Source organism: Triturus cristatus, chromosome 7 (assembly GCF_964204655.1).
Source record: "Triturus cristatus chromosome 7, aTriCri1.1, whole genome shotgun sequence".
NCBI classification, from domain to species: domain Eukaryota; kingdom Metazoa; phylum Chordata; class Amphibia; order Caudata; family Salamandridae; genus Triturus; species Triturus cristatus.
In genome coordinates, this window is record NC_140590.1 from 1,859,348,430 (window position 1) to 1,859,368,689 (window position 20,260).

The following is a 20,260-nucleotide window of genomic DNA, read 5'->3' on the forward strand; positions in this document are numbered from 1 at the left end:
ACAGCCGACCCGAATCAACGGAGTAACTTCCACCTCTGCTCCCCTATCCAGCCAAAGTGACTGAGAAGGCCAACAACAAGCAACTCACAAACGCCCCTCCTCGAACTTCACCATCTTCTAGACCACACTCAATCAGGACTCAGAAAGAACCACAGCACCGAAGCCACACTCATCGCGGCCACCGACGACATTCTGCAGGAAGCTGAAGCACTGGCTCTTCGTATAAGCACTTTGGGGACAACACACATGCACAACTCCCCAAGCTCTTGGATACCCTCCTGGCTGATAAGTACAGTATATAAATCAACACAACATTCTATTGCTAAATAAACCTATGGCTGATCCCGCTAAACTGGATCATTTTACACCAATTTTGATGCTACCAGCTGCCTCTAAAATGTTGGAGGAGCCTGGTAAATTAGCAATTGAAAACTTTTCTGAAACATCATGAATTAATATTTCCTTCCAAGTCTGGTTTCCGCCCTAGACTAAATATGGAAAAAACTCTGCTGGAGGTCTCGGACTCTTAAGAACTATCTTGTTCGGGGACAGAGTGCTGCCTTTATCCTTTTGGATCTGTCGGCGACGTTCAATACTATCTCTCATCAAATTCTTCTGTCCAGATTAGTTGACATTTGGGTAGATGGTGCTTCTTTGAAAATGATCCAGTCTTTTTTATCGTAAAGGCGGTAATTAATCATATTAGAGCGTTATTCCTCCTCTTCTAAATCATTCATTTAAATGTGGGGACCCTAGCTCGAGCCTATAACTCAGGTTCAGGGCCTTTAACAATCAGTATAGCCCTCGTCAGCGGGGTATAAGGCTATCTTGTATCACACTGTATCATCTCAGCACATGGTAGATCTGCCTGCTCTCAGCCAAGCCTGTTAATTATTGTTTTACGTATGCACTTCACATTGAACAAGCTTAACGCCTAGGGAACAGAGCACTTTACACCTCGAGAATAGAAGAAAAGGTCAAAAGACAGAATGACATTTGCAGCACACTGGCACAGACTCTTTTCTGGGCACTGCAGGCACACACAATGCTCTACTCTGTCGAACTTACACTCAGAGGAATCCTGTCGGACTCTTCTCTCCGCAGTCTGGGGTTTCCGCAGCGGCAGATCCTTGTCTTTATATATCCGGAGCCATGAATCAGCATTGACAATCTGATAACCTAATATGAGAAATAAAAGATGTGTCACCTTAACAGTCTTTGCCGTACCGCGGACTCAAGCAGAGAGAAAAGAAGGAGACGAGGAAAGAAACAGAGGGACAGAGATAGAAAGTAGGAGAAAGAGGAGAGAAAGAGACAGGAAGAAAGACTGAAGCGGAAGAGGCATTTACAGAGAAACAGAAGGAGAGAGATCGAGAAAATGGAGGAGAGAGGGATAAAGTTACAGAAAGAGCAAAAGAAAGACAAAGAAAAAAAAGAGTGGCCCGAGATAAAGAAAGAGAAAAGAAGAGATAGAGAAAGCAAGAAAGAGAGTTCTGATTTTTTCCTTTATGAATTCACTTTAATCGTCACAAAAGTTGCAACAATACGGATGGTTGCACAAGGGGCATAGGCATATCATGTATTTGTAGACATGGTGGCATTCAATACCATTGTTGCTGACAGAATTGATTATTCTATGATTAATGAGGCCAACGAGAACCGCTGTGGTTCACATATACACATTAGGTGGGGGTACATAGCGCCCCCCCTCTTCAAATACAGCCCTGTTGCCACTTACACAGTTTCAAGCGCGCCAGCCCACCCTTCTCTCCTACGCTAGCCCCATGGCAGGGGCACGTTCATGGCAGCAGTGGGGCAGCACATTAAATGTAAGGGCAGAACTGTTAAAGGTGCACCGCGTCGCAGACCAGGTGACTGAGGTCTGTGTACATTATGGGCCCTGGTAGGGAGTGATCGCTCTTCAAAAGGGTGAGTGCTACACCATACCACATAAACTGGGCATCAGTCACTACTAGTACTGTTGTCATTTAATGTTTCAATTCCTTCCCTTAGAGGGTGGGGTGTTTCAGCTCCTAGTGTGGTGCACAGCATTTGCATATTATGTAACAATAAAGGCTGATTTGTGGACTCCAGTGTTCAGACAGGTTGTACAATTTCCAAGTATGATTGAGTTGCCCTGGTAGTTCATTTCTCAGCCTCGAGAAGACTCGCCTGCCTCCTAGAGTGTGCCGGGCTGTATCTGAACTGTTTAGAAACGTTATAAAGCAAGCCAAGGTAAGCAATCCATGGGTTGCAGAATTCCTCCTACTGAAATTCAAGCAGAATGTGTTTACCCAGCATGAGCAGGGCCTGGTGAATTTCATTCATCACGTTCTTGTAAAAATCCTTCTGCCATTCCTGTAAGACCTTCCATTCCTCTTCAGAGAAACAGACGGCGACATCGCGGAATCTGACCTGCTCCTAGAACAACAAAAAGAATTTGAAAAGTTAAACAAGCAGCCAATATACAATATACAGAATGGCACATATTTCATTTTTAAAAAGGGGGAATGTGCCATCAAGTGATTCCCAGTTAAATCATGAATTAAAATAGCCAAGTTCAAGTGGTCTTTGATTTCACTTGAAAACCCAAGATGTACCCTACTGCCTTCCACATCCTCCTGCGTGAGATGCCACAGCCCTTATCAGAAATGTGGGTTGCCCTCTGATGCAGCCATAATAAACATTTCGATCTATAGATAGGCAAGTGTCACCAATGGGAATATTTTCAACAAAGGGTGTCCTAGTGAAACCGTAGACGAGAGCTGAACTTATACTGTCTATGACATCACGCGGCATCCTGATGAATATGACCTCGCTTACACCACAGAACATATTTCCCATTTGTTTTTGATTTACCAACCACTCTATGGCTCGTAAGCATAACCGACTGGCCAAAATGAAATCTTTGCTTGTCACTATTCTTTCTTGTGGTGTTGACTAATGTGTTTATCTCCCATTATGCACATCTGGCATGCTCCTATTGACCCATTGTATGCAAAGATTTCATAAGATCCGTGAAATTAACAAATCGCTGTATGTAAAAAAAACAGACTTGCACCAACCACTGTGAGTGGCCCCTCTGTACGGACTGCATGCTATTTGTTGAATTCATAAATGGATAAAGTCGCTGATGGGACGAAACCCATGTTGGCTCGCTGCTTTAGAGCTCTCATTCATCGGAAAGATTTGATGAACCCTTTGTTCGTAGCATGTGTGTCTGTAGACACACATGCTCCCGCAATTTAGTGTTGGGTTCGGATATTTGCAACTTGTTTTTCTCCTAAGAAGTTTCGAGACACAAGGCCTGTTGTGATCCAACCTTAGTCCACAAAGCACCAGGACCAAGACTCAACCTCAGATCGCTTTCGTCTGCCATCTGGTTGGAGCGTTCGCGTGTTAACTCTGAGACCAATGCCTTTTTTGCAAGATACTTCAGGGTTACCAATTGGATCTTCAAACTCAGTGACTTTGAAACAAATTGCCTCTTCTCCAGTGGCCGTTGAGAAGACTTCACCGATGATCGAGCATCGTTTTGTTGCACCAAGCCCGGCGGCTTCTGGACGTATAGCAACCAGAGACCAACTATCAGAATCAACGGGATTTCAAGGAACTTCTGGGCGTATTCCAGAGAATTACTGTGGGAGGCGATGGGGGTGCATTATGGAATTAACACCTTTCCATTTCTCCCCTTAGTGAAACGTCGAGCTCCCTTGATAGAAATCAACATGCCATGCGTAACCTTTGCTTCTTACTAAAACACATGAGGCCTGATGAGACGCATCTGGTGCAAGAAGAACTTTGAGCACTGAAGAGAGAGGTGTTGTGCGCGTGACAGCATGCCGCGCCAACCATCATTCCAGAGCTCTGAGATCTCTGGACATTGCAACACCCAGGAAGAACAAGCAGGCCCATCAGGCTTTCTAGCTGCACAGGGGGAGAACACCCAAAGGCGCTGTCCTCGAAGGCTTCTGATGTTGAGCAGCAAGAAGCAGAGCGTCCACTCCAGAAGCTCTTACAACCAATGACCAGTTCTACACCTAGAGCCGATCTCAGCCACAGATGCAAGAAGGTCAGTCTCAGCCTTCTCGGCCTCAAAAGCATCCCTATATCCCGGCAGAACACCTCGTCTGAGGGAACTGGGCATCGAGCCCTGAGACTAACCTGAAAAAGGTCCTGGCCATCAGGTCCATGGGACCCATTGGAAGACTATCAGGTTGATCCATTGATGACCCAGACCTGGACCCAAACCCCGCTAATTCTCCCCCTCCTCATGACACACCATGGCTAATCAGGAGATACTCCAGAGGGTCACCCAGCACTACAATCTGCAGATGCATGTAGTGCAAGAGGAGAATAATTTCCTCCTTGTCAAAAACAGAGCGATCAGTACAGTACCGACCCATGCTTACACGCATGATGAAAACTGCTACTGAGAATTTTAGGGAACCACAGGAGGTCAGAGTCAGCCCCTGATGTCCCAGTGTGCATTCAGGGCCAAGTCCCCAAATAATCACTTGTTGATCACACAGCTCAAAACGTGTGCCTTAATACAGGCAACTGGTGATGCCCCTCCAACTGAGAAGAAGGGTAAAAGAATTGACACCAGTGGCAAGCACCTGGCACGGAGCGGCCACACTTAGTCATATCCCCAACAAGGTTGGTTTGCCCTCCTGCTATGTCAGACATTATTGGGAGGAAATGGAAGTACGAATCAAGCCCCTTCTTGATTCAAATAGAAAGAGGGGATAAGAGTTAGTAGCAGATGGTAAAGTTTTATCTAATGCCAATATTAGATGCACCTTGGATGCCGCACACACTTCGTCCAGAGCTAGCAACAAACCAGAGGTGGGGCCAGAGCTCCAGCATCCAATAAAAGACACGGCTGCCAGCACCAGGAGAACTCCTTCTCTGGACCGTATCACCCTAGGACCTTCACAGGAAGTGGTTTCAGGTGCAACAACCAAGGCAAAGTGCAAGGCAGCACAAAGCAATGACTCCCCTTCCATTCCCCCAAATCATATAACACCTGTCAGGGGAAAACAGAGGTTTTTCATCCCCCATTGGGAAAGAATTACCATTGCCAGATGGGTGCCCTCAGTAGCATGGCAGGAGTACTGCTCAGAATTTCACACCAGTGCACCAAACATTCAGCCTCAGGGCCACGTCCTCAGCCAAGACCATCTTCGGCTGCTGAAGGAGGAGGTGCTAGCTCTCCTAGTCAAAAGGGCCATCAAGCCAGTACCTCCACATCAGCGCAGCACTCCCTCTACTAATATCCAAGAAGGATGGATCCCTGCATCCTTCCTAGACTTCGAGCTCCTGAATCAATACACCCCGTCTGAGTATTTCCACCACCTACAGAACATCTTCCGGCTGCTCAAAAATGTGGGCTTCATGGTGGTGCTGGACCGAAAAGACGCTTACTTCCACATCGCCATTTATCCAGTCCACCAACAGCACCTTACGTTTGAGGTAAGTGGACTGCAATAACAATTCAAAGTTACCTCTCTTGATCCCCACACCGGCGCCGGCTCCGGTAAGATGACTCTGACGTCGAAAGGCTCCCCTGCACCCGAAGCCCCTGGGTCTTGGTGAGCTGCACTGACGGCCCTCCTCTACTTACCTCTGCAGTCATTTGTCTGAAACTGCAAGTGTGATACTTACCTATTTAACCGCGATATTGTTTTCCCCATAGGATAACATTGAACGGCTTCAAAAATATTTTAAGTGTTTACTTTTGAAAGTGAAAAGTATTTATATTTAAAAACGTACCTACCTTATTGCAATGATCTTGGTCTTCAAATAAAATACAAACAGACCATATTTTTCTAACATTGGTGCGGATCGCCTTCTTGAGTCGTGTGTCCATTATTGATCAATGTTGTGCAATAAATGTCTTAAATTCCTCTGGTTAGGCCTAAAGCTGCTCGCCCACACTACCGCTAATAGAGCACTTTGGGTTTACATTAAGCCCTGTAAACATCTGGGGGAATCTCTGGACATGGTATAACGTCCTAGCGGCATCCAATAGACAGAGCCAGCTTCCTAAACCAACTCTGTCAAAGCTCCAGCGTTGCTCCATGATGGACATCGACACAGTTGCCTTCATGTCAGATTTATTTTGTAAGCCTGAATCCATTGTCAAGAAGGATGTGGAAATAATTAGGGAAGCCTTCTTGACCTTAAGGAAATTGGACAGGGAGGCGCAGGAGAAGCTGAAACCAAGTTTTCGTATGTTTTTAACGCTCAAAACAACCCAGACAACGGAACCTTACCTTAAGGGGTTTCTATCAATACACAAGAGGTTCCTATTAACCAGGTTTCGGATGAACCTTTTTCACCTCTTGTTAGCCAGGCCTTAGGGATACAGTAGAGGTCAAGTGCTAGCTCCCTGTGGCTCCGATGGACAGTCTCCACAGGAGCTGCTGCATTTTATGTTTTTATGTAAGTTGTATGAAACCCCTCGACTGTATTTTCTGGTTTCCATTTTAAAAAGAATGAATTTTAGACAGGCTCGTCCGGCCCTGTATGGATGTGTAGACAATGGTCGCTCTAGGTATGATCTATAATTTTAGCAAGTCTAACTTGCGCCATTAAGTAAATATAATAGGAAGTTATGCTTCTCGGGCACATTGCACTTTAATGCTTCGAAGAATTTGGGGTGGCTGGGTACTGGGTTTTTATGTATAAACTGTGTAGCGGGTTCGACCTTTTAATCATGTTTTAATGTATCTTTGTTTTTATGCATTGTGTTTGTGTAACTTTTCTGTTTTTCTGTTGTAAACCCGAATAAAGTTTATTTGATTGATTGATTGAAATGTCAGAATATCACGTACCACAATATTGTGTACATTTTTATCATTGTCAAAACATCCACAAAAAAAATCATTTATATAGTATGGAATGACAGTTGTTTGCTATTTGGACACCATATAAATGTAGGCAATCTAATAGTAAAACATAAACACACTAAAATTAGAACAACACACCCAGACCTACCCTTAACCTTGAGCCTACTCTTGTCTCTAGTCCTAACCTAACCCTCAAGTTACCCCATGGGTCAATCACGTCCTTCAGACGTAGCAGACTCCGAAGCCTTTCTTCACCAGATGAAGAATATAGAATAGAAAGATCAAGGTCTCATGAGAACACCTGATGTCAATGCTCGTCTCCTTAGCCCCAGATTCTTACGGGTCACAGTCAAGCGATCCCCCGAGCCCCAAAGGAATGTGTGGCCTTTTTGGAGAAAAGAACTGCCAGCTGCCCCACACGCCATCCCATAAGAATTATGCTTATGTACACGCGAGTGTTGGGAGTCAGAAAAGCTGTCAGAGAATCTCACATACGCATGTGGTACATAAAGCCCCGACCCAAGCCCTGAAATCAGAATGCACACAAAACAATTAGTATTTTACTCCTACAGAACTATTTATTGTACACCATTTGACTATAAAACAAATGTTTACCCAAAAACAGAAAGACAAGAGGAGGAACCATGAAGGGACCCGTGCTCCTACTCATTGAATTACAAAAACAAAAAGAAGGCCCGTCCTTTCCGATGTGAGATAACCCTCCACATAATAGGGAGAAAACCCTCTGGTTTTCTTATAAAACCCTCACCCCCCAGGGTTGCCAATTGGTGGCAGGCTTCATCATTGGGTTCATCCCTTTCCGCTATGGGACATGCTGCGAACTGCGAGATACGCGGGAGCACCAAGTGGTATACTATGATGATGGAAGTAAGTAGGAGTGGGTGGGGTCTTACATAGGTTACAAATACCTGCCTGGTAAGTTAGTAAATACTTTAACCTGTCCTCCCGGTGGCATTAACAAGCATTGGCATAGCCAATAGGTCTCGCCTTTGGGACCTTATAAGTGTTTAGCCATGCAACAGTTGCATAACTAAATACTTATAAGGTCCCAAAAACGAGACCTATTGGCTATGCCAAGCGGCCCTGCGGCCGCGAAAGTGATCGCAATCACGATCAAACATCAGAGCGGCCGTGAAAGTGAAAGTAATTGCGGTCAAGCGCGGCGCGCACATGCACTGTAGCTCTAGGCTGGCCTGGTAGCACTTTTTGAAGCATTCTCAAAAAGTCTCACCAGACCAGCGCATGCGCTGGGTCAGGCGAGACCTAAAAACGGGGAGAAAGTGTGAAGTTTAGGTGATAATGTACCTGCCTTCCTAGTGGTCAACATGTTTCAAGCCAATGCCCTTGGCCTTTCGTCAGGACAAAGGATCAAACTCCCCGATTCCACTCCTAAAGCTGTGCTCATGTAGAATACTAGCACACACTCTGCATGCCATTGATCATCTAGATTGATCGCAACTACGATGGGAGAGTTAGGCTGCCATGTATCATGGCAGTATCCATGAAAGTCAATCAACACGCTTATGTCTTTAGTTTTACTCCAGAGTGCTGTATAACCTGTTCTATATTTCAAAGCCTCACCTCAAAGTGAACAAGCATTGGCATAGCCAATAGGTCTCACCTTTGGGACCTTATAAGTGTTGAGCCATGCAACAGTTGATGTTGTTGCACCAAAGATATTGACTCCATAGCTAAATATTTAGAAGGTCCCAAAGGCGAGACCTATTGGCTATGCCAATGCTTGCTTTTTTTACAGTTTGCTTTAGCTGAAAAGCTGTTGCAGTTTTCCACTCTCTGCCACTGTTGCATTTTCCTCGTCTGAGATGAGGTTGCAGTCCCCTCTACCCTGACACGTTCTTGAGTTTTTCTCTTGAGTGTGACACTGTTGCAGGGTTCCTTGTCCACGTCTGATCCTTGAACGACTAATAGACTTTGGCAGAAAACTAAGAACGAGTTAAAGCGCTGTACTGCTGATAAGAGAGTGAATGCAGTGACGTCACCAGTGTGTCATTAGTTCTATAGCAAGGAAGGAAATGGTCCTGGCGGCAGTTTGAGCAGTAAATGCATCAATAATGAGGCATCTGTGGACCCTCGGGCCCCTGGCCCCAGTGCCACTGCACCTGCTGCACCAGTGGGAGCCACGCCCCCGAGCGAGTGTAAGGTGCGCCGAGAAGCGCGAGAGGGAGCTAATGGACAACATAACAACGAGGCAAGCGAAGAAGGGGGAAGCGACGTGGAGAATAGAAGAGAAATGTGTCTTCCCCGTTCATCTTACTTTGTTTTTCAAACACTGTACTCGCAGTCTCTGTGTAAATAACCTCTCCACTGTGGAACACTTCTTGTACATAGAGGTTTCCTTCTGGAACATGTTCAGTTGAGGTGCACACTCGTCTCTGTGGCGCAATCGGTTAGCACGTTCGGCTGTTAACCGAAAGGTTGGTGGGTCGAGCCCACCCAGGAACGCAGTTTTATGATATCAGAAATGTAATCTGCGAAATTCACACATTTTGCATAAGATTAAGGACTACACTGGAAGCTTCCCTCTCATTTAATTCCCAGCCTTATAAACTTGTCTAAGTCACGTGAAATCCACGCAGTGCTGTCTCTGCTCAGGTTTGAGATCGGATTCCCTTCTCGCAGATGTGGGTGGCCGCGAGCCCCGCACACAGCTGCAAAAAGATGCGTCATGCAATATTACTGCGTTAAAGGCACCTCCACCCTAGGGTCTGCCATGTCAATTTTCTATTTTGGGGATGGCCTTTGAGGGCTTTCACCCCACTGACATCACAGGAAACGACTTTAACATTGTGATTAGAGTTGAAATATTGATTTGCTTGGTGCCGAGGAGGAGTTTGGATAGATTGAACAGGGATGTGCAAGTGCTTATCCCCTCATCACAAGTGGGCTGTGATACTCTATTTCACCGGTCAAAAGAGGTGCAGCAATGCCTCACTCCTGGTGTTTCCCACCCATGCAGATTGTCTGCTGAAAGCTTGTGTCTGAGGGCTCTGCGCATCATTCCTGCCTCTAAGTTCCATCGCACATTTACGAAGCTTTAAAATGATCGGCCCACCTGCGGAAAGGGTCTTCCACTGCGCGGCGCAAATGCCGATGCTCTTTTAGTAACTTTTGATCTAAGTTCGAATTTTTGTTTCGTTCAAACCTGCAAATTATGCAGCAAATGATGGATTATGCGGCCAGTATAGCAAATCCATAGTTCTGCGGAAAACGACGTGGCTTCAGAATCGCATAATTCCACTGGTCCTATTTATAAACCAGCGAACAAGGCCCACACATGTTACAATGCCTAACTGCCAAAGTGTCCTCATTCCACTGGGCCAAGAAAAGTACAAAGTAAGTCCAGAGTTTTGCAATGAAATGCAGGAAAAGGTATTCAGAAAGAAGACCTCGTCAATCCCCCCATCAAACAAGGAAGTTAACCGCGGGGCCAAAGTGAAAGTGATCGCGGGGGAAAAATACTACCGCCGGCCACAGCTTGCAGTGTATGTGCGCGAGCGGTGCGCGCGCAGCAGTAATCACGCCGTATGGCGCCTCTGCTCAAGCGCGCACACATGCACTGCAAGCTGTGGACGGCGGTAGCATTTTTTGAAGCCCTTACTTAAAGTCTAGCCAGACCAGCGCAAGCGCTGGGTCAGGCGAGACCTAAAAATCACGTGAATTAAATAATAGCACTCATTGAGGTGAAAACGTCTAGTGTAGCAATGACCCCTTGAAACACGCAGCATAAAGCATGCTGGACATACAGACACGGCACACAAAAACATACCATGCACATATATGGCAAAACATATGCTACATGGGTCCTCCAGTGGCAAGGTGCGCTTGTATTCACACTATATAGGATAAAAAGAAATCATGCCCAATTGCATTGTATACAAAAAACAACAAAAATCCCAACTGGTATCATTTAGCAAAGACAGTTAAAGATGCATGTATGAGCCATTACAATCAAGAAAAAGGCAGACTCTCCAGTAATAAATTCTAGGAAAGCTTCTCAGAAAACATTTTGTATTAGATACATTTAGTACAAAAGGTGATAAAACAACATAATTTGAACAAGATAATGTTACAGTTATAGCAGCACTGCAAACAAAATCAATTAACATTAGAACAACCCGAAATTGTACTTGGTGCTCAAAGTGTACGTGACACAACCGAATAGCGACGGGTCCCTTCTCAGATCCCTCCAGAATCGGATGTCAAGATTAGGTAGAGGTCAAACAAGCACTATATGCACTCTTTGAAGCAGAAAGGATGGAAAGGGAAACACCTAAACCTACCGTTGCCAGATATATGGAGAATGACCTGCCCAGGCAACCTCTCCCACTTTATCTCACTCTTCCTATGTCCAGTTGGGAGAGGTCTCTGTTATTTCGATTAAGGGCAGGTTCCATAAAATTCATGTTGGGTTTCCCGTTGGGTTATAACTCTATCACAGAATGTAACCCCTGCCCGTGTGATGGCACCAGCAAACAGAATGATTTACATTTTTTATTTTTCTGTAAATTGTTTTAAAAATATATTAACTGTTTTTTAACACCCTATTTTAGAAAGCACAGACCCCTCTCCCTGGAGGAGTCCCGTTTGATGTTACTCTCCCTGGATTCAGAGGAACTGACTTTTCGCACTAGTACCTTTTTAAGACTAATAGTTCGTGTACGCAATATGATGGAAAATCCCTGAAAGATTGCTGTTTTAGTTCCTTTTTAATTTTTAAAGACACTGTATTTTGTATATTGTAATAATGAATTGTTTTTATGTCTGTACTTTTATGAATTCAAGTAATTCGAATAAAGGTCTTTTGATTGATTGATTGAGTGTTTAGTAATAAATCCATATTTTTATAATAACACTTGTGTGGTTCTCCTTTCATTTGGTCATTCAGGAGGTTACAATCTGGTAAAACAAGCTGCTTTAACGAGCTGCTTTACCTTACTTCAAGACTTAGCCTGAAGGCTGCTCTCCATAAGGGTTGTTTGGACTGGTGCAAGGTGCCCACTTTAACTAGTGGACAACATATACCAGGCCAACTTCTCATATGGATGACATGTCATTCCTATATCCTTTATTCCTCATTGTCTTGTGTAGCATTTTCTATAGACTGATCAACACACATATGATTTATTGTCTCTGTAAAATGTATTTGTGTGACGTAAAGTGCTCCGATACCCTACACTGGTATGAGTAGTGCTATACAACAAATTAATGGTTTGTGAGAGAGGGGCAGTTGAGAGATGAAGTACACTGTTGGGGTTGGAAAGAAGAAGATTTGGAGGAGAGGGAAAGGGGAGATTTAAGTGTAGAGAAAAAAGGGGGGCATGAATGGAGAGGATGAACTAAGGGAGTGAGACAGAAAAAAGGAAAAAAAAGAAAGAAATGCTGAGGAAAAAAGAAAGAAAGGGGTGTGAAACATAGAAAGGAGAAAAAAGGGAAGGAAGGATAATAAGAACAGACAAAAGGCGATAGGTAACAAGAGGGGTGAGAAAAAGATTGAAAGGGACAATAAGAAGACTATCGGGGCAACACCAGACACACCGGGCCAATGGGTTAATCTCCTGGGGAACGAAATTCATTAGTACAGCAGTTGAGCGGCTCTGCACTTGATTGCTGGGTATGAGCTGTCATCCGAGTGGGGGTGGGAGGTTGATTTGTAGTTGTGTTCTTCAAATGCAACAAATTGAAAACTTTAATCCAGCAGAATTATTATTATTTTTTTTTTAAAGGGGGAGGATAGGTAGACAAAGGTGACAACAACGCAGGTCAGAGATAATGACCTGCTTTGACTAGGAGAGAAGCATAGTCAAGATTTATATTTGATAATGAAAGGGGAGAGCGAGAGCGAGAGAGAGAGAGAGCGTGAGAGAGCGAGAGAGAGTTGAAGGGGAGATTAGAGATAGTTTGGGGAAGATAGAATGGCAGGATGTAGCTTGAAGAGAGGAGGCAGGATGAGAGAGGAGTAGAGGAGAGAGGAAAGGGAGAAAGAAAAGTGAGGAAGATAAAGAGGTGCATGGAGACAAACCAAAAAACTTTTAAAAAGAGGGAGGAAAGAGATAAGGACAAGTGAGAGAGAGTGAAAGTGGCTAGAGATAAGCAAAGGTGCGAGGAGGAGATAAAGATTCCTGAGGATAGCGAAGAAAGGGGAATGATACGTAGAAGGGTTAGGGAATAAGATTCAGTGCCACGGGGTTCGGCGGTGCCAGGAGCCCACTGCGCCCCTGTAATAGGTGTCTTGTAATACCAACCCAGGGTGAGGGGAGGTCAATTTTGTTCTGGCTTAGACTAGGGCTTATCATACCCTTGCTATGCCACGGATTTTGGTAGCTTGCATGCAGCACATACTTGCATATTAAATTGTTGCCTGTCCTCCGAGCACGCAGCCTTGACTGTAGTGCACAAAGCACCTTTATTGCCGCACATAAAGGAAAGACATTATAGGGAACATTGCTGACTTCTAAAAATTGCGGCTGTGAGATCAACCACTTCCTGGTTCCGCTCGTAACATATCAGCTGAAAAAAGGAATTTGTATGTTTCACAGGAAGGCCCAAAAAGTTATATAGGAACCGTATGGGATGCTGAATCATGTAAAGACTGGCTGAAAAAGCCACACTGTGTTTCTAATGTACATAAAATGGCACCGGATTGCGAAAAACACTATGTGTTTATGAGAAAAAGCTCTCAATCGTTTTTTATCATAATCAATGGAGCATCACACATGGCAGATTTGTTTCAACAAAACCCAAATAAATTATAACAAGCATTTACAATGCAACGGTCTCGGCATTGTTAAAGTTAGAGCTATTTGCATTGCTCATGATATTATTTTTGTTTTGGTTTTTAAAACATTTAAAGAAACAGCATTGTTATTTACACTTTTCTCATCAGTACTTTTCTCTATATGATCACCCGCCATGCACCTGTAGATACAAAACATAAACTCATTGTAACCTTTAAAATTGGATCATTAAAAACAAGCAGAGGTACAATGTAATTACCAATCAAAGATGAATGTGCATCTCCTAATCAATATTGAAGCTCCAGAGTTCCTTGGAATCTAATCTCTGAATATACTGAGATTCCAGTCGCTGCAGGCCCTCCTCTCTATATCCACCTCTTATTTTCTCAGAAACACTCAATTGCAGTGTAACTTAAAAGGCTTGCAGTCCCCTGATGTTCCTTTGCAAAATGGCTCGCTACTGGGTACATAGCATCAGAATTTTTGATAGCCTGCAAATGCTGTAGTATCCGCTTTTGCACCCGTTTTATGGTACTCCACTAAGTAAACTAATTTTATCCTCTCACTGTAGGAAAGCCTGTGTGCACCTTCCTGTTGCATCCAGTGGGATGCAGGATCCCCTCAGGTTCTACCCTGGCCTGGGGAGTTAGAGAGGTATCTGGTGAAGGTCTCCTGGAACTGTTGACTACATCTAAATCTGTCAAGAGTGCCAGAAATATTCTCATTTCAGATGTCACAACTGGCTCTTGTTAATTACGTGAGCTACTACCTAGCTCTTGTCTCCGATGGACAGTGGCAATTCGTGTTACAAGAATGCCTAGCTTTAGTCACAGAGGGACGCGGAGTGCTGCCCTGACAATGTGCATTAGATATTTGTACTATGTTACCAGCTCAACAATAGCAGTGTGATGGTGCATACAAGTTTAAGGGCTCAATAACGCAAAACGTACAATTCTTAAGAGGGTGGGTCACGGGAGAATAAATTAATTACAGAATTATCCAACCCAAGAACACGTCCAAAAGAATAAATAAATGTCTTTCGGTGTGTGTAACCTGCAAGTAACCTTTAATGAACACTTTTGAAAGCATTAGCAAACAGCTGTAATAATGAACGATATTTAACTCGCAGGTCTTTCCATAAAAAACGATGATTTTTCGCAACAGTGTCGACAACAAAGTGAACTAACTGGTTCCCTGTGTGTGTGCGCTGTCGGTGGTTTCAGTTGCGGCTGCGTGCCGCGGCTGTCAGCGTGCCATGCTTGTCCCACACCCCTGCACACACCCTGACAGGGGACAGAGAGAGGCCGGAGCTAGCAGAGCAGCCGCCGCTCGCACCTCAGAGAGGATTCCAGTCCGAGGAAGCCCGGTCTAGTCCAGCCGAGGGGAGATGGGCCGGAACAACGCAGCCCCAGTGCTGCGAGGGGGGAGAGCACGGCGCACCATGAAAGGCCTGCGGGACCCCAAGAACATTTTGAGCGGGTTTCTGCACCCCTGAAAGAGCAAGGACACACGAGAGGGTGCCACCCACGAGATTCGTAAGTGCTCCGCTGTTCTAGGCTTTGCAGTGTTATGGCTAAGTGTGCGCGTGCACACTCGGAGTGCTCACACGGACTCAGCAGCAGGGACTAGTCCTCAGAGGCTGGGCCGGCTTTGGCTCGGAGGCTGGGCCTCTACGACATGCGGAGTGCTCACTAAATCGCGTCAATGCAAAAGGCGCGGTATAATCAAAATGTTAGGTCATTCAACTCTAGGAAGCTAGAATTCACCAAGTCAAAAGCCAGGTCGCATTAGGACATACGAGTCTATAAAAGACCACAATACAACGTGGCAATGAAGAGTGATATACCGAACAAACAGTGGCGAACACATGTATATTCATGCAAGTCTATCCTGGAGGCAATCTAAAGCCGAACCTCGTGTCTGGCCATTAACCAGATTTACCAGCGTTCTGACCGGACCAGAACAGTCCCAAAATCAAAGAGAGGGGCGACTCGCATACTAAAAAACATTAAAACCATGTAAAGAAGAAATAGATCTTGTACATCGCAGAAACGACAACAAATTACTGGACTACATCACACCCTTTATACAATAACCGTGGTTTAGTGTGGGAAAGACTGGCGAGAGTGCATTTTATTTGGCACGAAGCACACTTGCACCAGCACTCTTTAATGCCTAACCAAACAACTTCGGTTTAATTGAAAAAATATTTGTGACATTAAGGTGACTAGTCTCATCCTACCACGTGGATGTAAAGGGAATTGTAAAAAAGGTCAACATTTTGAGCCCATCATAAAGAATGTATACGGGAAAATTCAAAGCAGGGAGAGGTGGGCCATGTGGGCACACTTACAGGTAGTAAACAATACATGCATTCTTAAGGACTAGATGGCTCAGGACAAGCTCACACAAACAAAAAGTACCAAATGTGACTAATCCTCCAGCAATGCTCCGTTTCAGACATGTTAGTAGACTTGAAATGTTCAAGTCTCTACACCCTCTACAATCTACATTCTGAGGTGGGCAACGCCGCCTGTGACATCGCCGGTGCCAGCTCATGAGCACTGCCGTCTCCCCCCTGAGTAGGGCTGAGGCTTCGATACGCTTAAGATGCTCGGTTCTTAGCCCTAGACACTCCATTTAGACTGCAGTGAGAAAGTATAGTAGGCCTTGCCCAGAGGAAGCTCCCCGGACCCCTTCAGACAACTACGGACTGCAGGAGTCCGGCTGAATCCAATCAGCAGACCCTCGCCCCCCAAATCACCGGTTTAAAACCTAAACCTACGCAAGCGCAGCCTTCGAGGCGAGACCTAAAAAGGAGAAATGTCTTTTCATTCTTCGCATCTGTTTTTCTAAATCAAACAGTGATCAACAACACATAGATATTTATAGCATTTGTGTTCGGTGATTCTACGCTAAATGTAATCACAGGACTCTGCATGTTGCTGCACATTCTGAGCTATGTTTTTAAACAATATTTAGGACACAATATTTATGTCAGACAATATTTCGGTCAACAGCGTCCTGACAGGCAACCGCGGGAACTACCTCACTAAAAGTGAAGAGGCCCTGCTGAAAAGGGGGCCACCAATAGTACTAAGCGACTGAAAGTAAAGCAGTCATGCTACAAAGAGCCAATATTATTTCATTCAAATTATTGCAGGTCTGTGGAAAAGTGCCGGCACCTGTTCCAGAATGGTGTCTATTACACCTGTCAGAATGATGATAGGAAATTTGACACTTCATCACCGTTAAATTCTTGCCCCCTCTGATGGATTATTTCTGTGGTGGAGCGCATCTAGCCGGGGCTTTGTTGTAATCCAAAGAAGTCCAAAGGTAGCCATGAAGTAGGTTATACGCAAGCTTAGTTACAGGATGGTAAGTAGGATATAAGTTCAGCAATTCCGCCAGAAGCATCCTTGCTGCTCAGCCTACACACTCCAACTGTCTCTCTCTCCACCACACCAGGCACTCCAGCATTCCACTACCTCGTCAGGCATTCTAACATTCCACACACATCACATTCATACTGGCTGAGCAGCAAGGAACAGATTGCTAGGGGGAAGATGGAAAGCAACATTACAAGTTACAAGAGGCTCCCTCTACCAAAGTCAGTATTCTCTTCAAGCACAGAATAACTATGCATGCATTTCACAATCTAAGAGCAGGGGAAAAGGTCAACGAGAACTGCACTCAGAGCATATAGGACTAATTCAGCCTTCCATCCTTGGGACTTCAGTAAAGTGAATGCTATCAAATGGCGTAATAGTAATGCATAGTATACAAGGTTGAGTTTTATTAACAGAGCTCTTAATTTTCCCAGTGCTTCGTGCAAGTAGATCATCTAGTCCAGTTTTGTTGCATGCTTGGATTTTTAGTCCTGTTTAACCCATTATTAACCAGGACTAATGTCCCAGAATTCAAAGAAAATGCAGTAAAAAAATGGAGGTCCTCACATAAAACTGCGAAACTTGAGAGCTTAGTATTAAGGCCATCTAAAAGTGGACAGAGAGATACAGCAAAACAAATGAAGTACAAGCATTAGTACTTTGAGAAAGAGTAGAGCAATGTCACTGCTCTGGCCCCTTGACCTCCAATCCACGCCATGATGCCCTCCTACACCGTGCCCGAGTGCTGCTCTGTCAGATCAAAAATTCAAAGTGCGGTCTATGGGGAATGACGCTCCCGGGATTTGTCAGTTTCACTGAAACACAGCCCCCATGTTTCTTGTTAGAGAAACAGATGTTCCTGAAAGGTTAATGTCGAGCTTGAGAGACCAGGGGGTCTCCGGGACGGTGAAGTGACAGAAAGGAAACAGATGAAGAAGAAGAAACAAGCCTTCTCTCCAGAGTAATTCTATGCAGTTGGTTAACCTCAGTGCTTTCTGTCACAACACGGAACTTCATAGCACTATGCACTTACATATGCAGTGATTGTATTAATCAATTCAGCTTTCCTATCAGATCTATGCATTAGTCATGAATTTATTGTTATCTGTCATGCAAGGTGTTTGGGGATTATATACTCCATATGAAATTATCTGTTAGTGAAAGTTCAACAAAATTGTTACAGAATATTTTGTTCATTTTCGCTAGGTTTCACGCTCACTTATTGTCATCTTATCCGACCAGCATTCAGAAACAGCTTCTCATTCTGCTGACGCTCTTTCTTCACTGCGTTCACTTCGACTTTCCCCACAAAATATGTTATTGCATCCTCTGCGTTGCACCTTGTTGCTATAACGCCCGCCCGTAACAAGGGGAGCAGCCATTTTAAGTTAACTTGGTTTGTCTGTTGTTGTTAGGAGGGTGTTCGAAGAGCAGCCAATCGCTTCAAAGCACATGGTTGTTGAAGTGAATACGTCACTTACATAAAGCTACTTTCTGTTTTCTTTCTGAGTGCCAAGGCGTGTTGCGCAGGAGCTGCGCCGATGAGGAAAATGTAATAATAGTAACATTTTATTTAATAAAAGGGTGACGACAGGTTCCAAACGTGCTGCCCACTTGCTTTACTGCCAGGTTACGGTCCACACACACTGAGGAGCTCTCACGTTTCAAGATCCATGCGTCAGTTTTATCCAATCCGCGTTTTTGCTCTTCATTTCGTGACTTCTAAAAGTGAGTCCCGTTATATAACGTAGGAATCTACGTAATGAAAAGTAAAAATATGGACTGGATTAGCTACCCCTACATAGTATAGCCCCGGGCTACTTAAGAGAGGTCTGTAATCTTAAGTATGTGATGTGTAGGTGGGCTTTTGTTACATATGGAGTGCTCGCTCAACCTAAGGAACTATTTATTGATGATGCCTATCGATAATGGAGATCTCCCCACATTTTAAAGAGCAGCTACTGTGCCTCTAAAAAACATTTTTCAATCAGTAAACATCCATTCATCAAAGAGGCATCTGTTTTATAAGGACAGGTTCCACTTTTCAAATCAGACGCCGGGACACCACCGCCTTTCTCCAAGGCGAAGCTGAAATGCCTCGGAGAAAGGCAGCGGCGGTTTCGGATTCGGGGGCGTGTTTTCTTTTCTCTCCTCTTGCCATTGGCTGGAGGAGAGAAAAACACGCCCAGCTAAAAGCAACGAAAAAACACGCCCCCGAAACCGAAAAGGACGGGGCCTGTTCGGAGTGACAAGCCTCTTCTCCAATGGCTGGCCAGCATTCAAGAGGCCAGCCAATGGAGAAGAGGGGCGGGTTCAAGCCCCTCTTCTCCAAGTCAATAAATCTCGCGAGCGAGACTGCGCAAGCGCAGCCTTCGCTAGCCGAGACCTAATAAAGGGGTTCACGCACTCTGCATCTAGAGCAGAGTAGCTAAAGTGTTTAAAAAGGTGTTTAAAAGAAGGGAAGTGTCCCTGGGTGTTCCCAATGGTGCGAATGACGCAGGCTCACGTCTCTGGCTGGAGACATCTGTTATGCATTGGTTCATGAGGGCAGATGAGCAGAAAACAAAAAACGGGGGGGCACTATAATTGAGCAGCAGAAAGTTATGCCGTAAACTGGCACCAGGGCCTCCAGTGTGGGTTTTAAGTGTAAACACCCAGCATTGCTCTTTTCAAACACATTGGATTCATAGTTGGCTGTATTGTCAACGTGCTCTGAAAGCGCCCACCAGGATTCCCGCTCTATGTGTTTGGCCTCAATATAGGGAGTTGACATTTTTGGTTGCTGCTCTACCCCACCCGGTGTTGCTGCTGTATTCCCGGATTCTAGTTCTCACTGCCACGGTCGTCATACCTACATAATGTAGGTTACAGGGACAGGTGATCATGTATACAACTCTTTTAATGTTGCAGTTTGAGAATCTTCCAAGTTCCCACGTGGGGTTATTGTTAAAAGATACTGTTTTCGTCGCTTTCCTGAGGTGACATACGTTACATCCACTACATGGGTGATGGGAAACCACTGGGGCTATAGTGCCTTGTGCCCGTCTTGTGTCTGTTGTTGACTTCCGTGGACGGGTATGTACCAGTAGGTCTTTCAGGCTTTTTTCTCGCCTGTGAGAGAACAATGGTTTGGAAAATTCACGGTGCTGCTATTCAGGGTTCGTCAATGCCGGTTAATGATCTTGTTCACTTTGTCTGATGCCGCATTAAATGTTGTAATGCAGATCAGCCTTTCTTCTTT

At 44.7% G+C, this 20,260-nt stretch overlaps 1 protein-coding gene across 4 annotated transcripts in view; it reads right to left on the minus strand.

Annotated features, from left to right (window-relative positions):
- LOC146813488 (uncharacterized) overlaps positions 1-20,260 on the minus strand; it is a 196,654-nt gene that overhangs the window by 36,924 nt on the left and 139,470 nt on the right. For all 4 annotated transcript variants that reach the window (XM_085620285.1, XM_085620286.1, XM_085620287.1 and 1 more), the window contains 2 exons: positions 2,295-2,421; positions 1,069-1,179 (listed from right to left, as the gene is read on the minus strand). In XM_085620285.1, coding sequence (XP_085476411.1) covers positions 1,069-1,179; positions 2,295-2,328 — 145 coding nt within the window. In that variant the 5' untranslated portion in view covers positions 2,329-2,421. The remainder of the gene's footprint in view (positions 1-1,068; positions 1,180-2,294; positions 2,422-20,260) is intronic.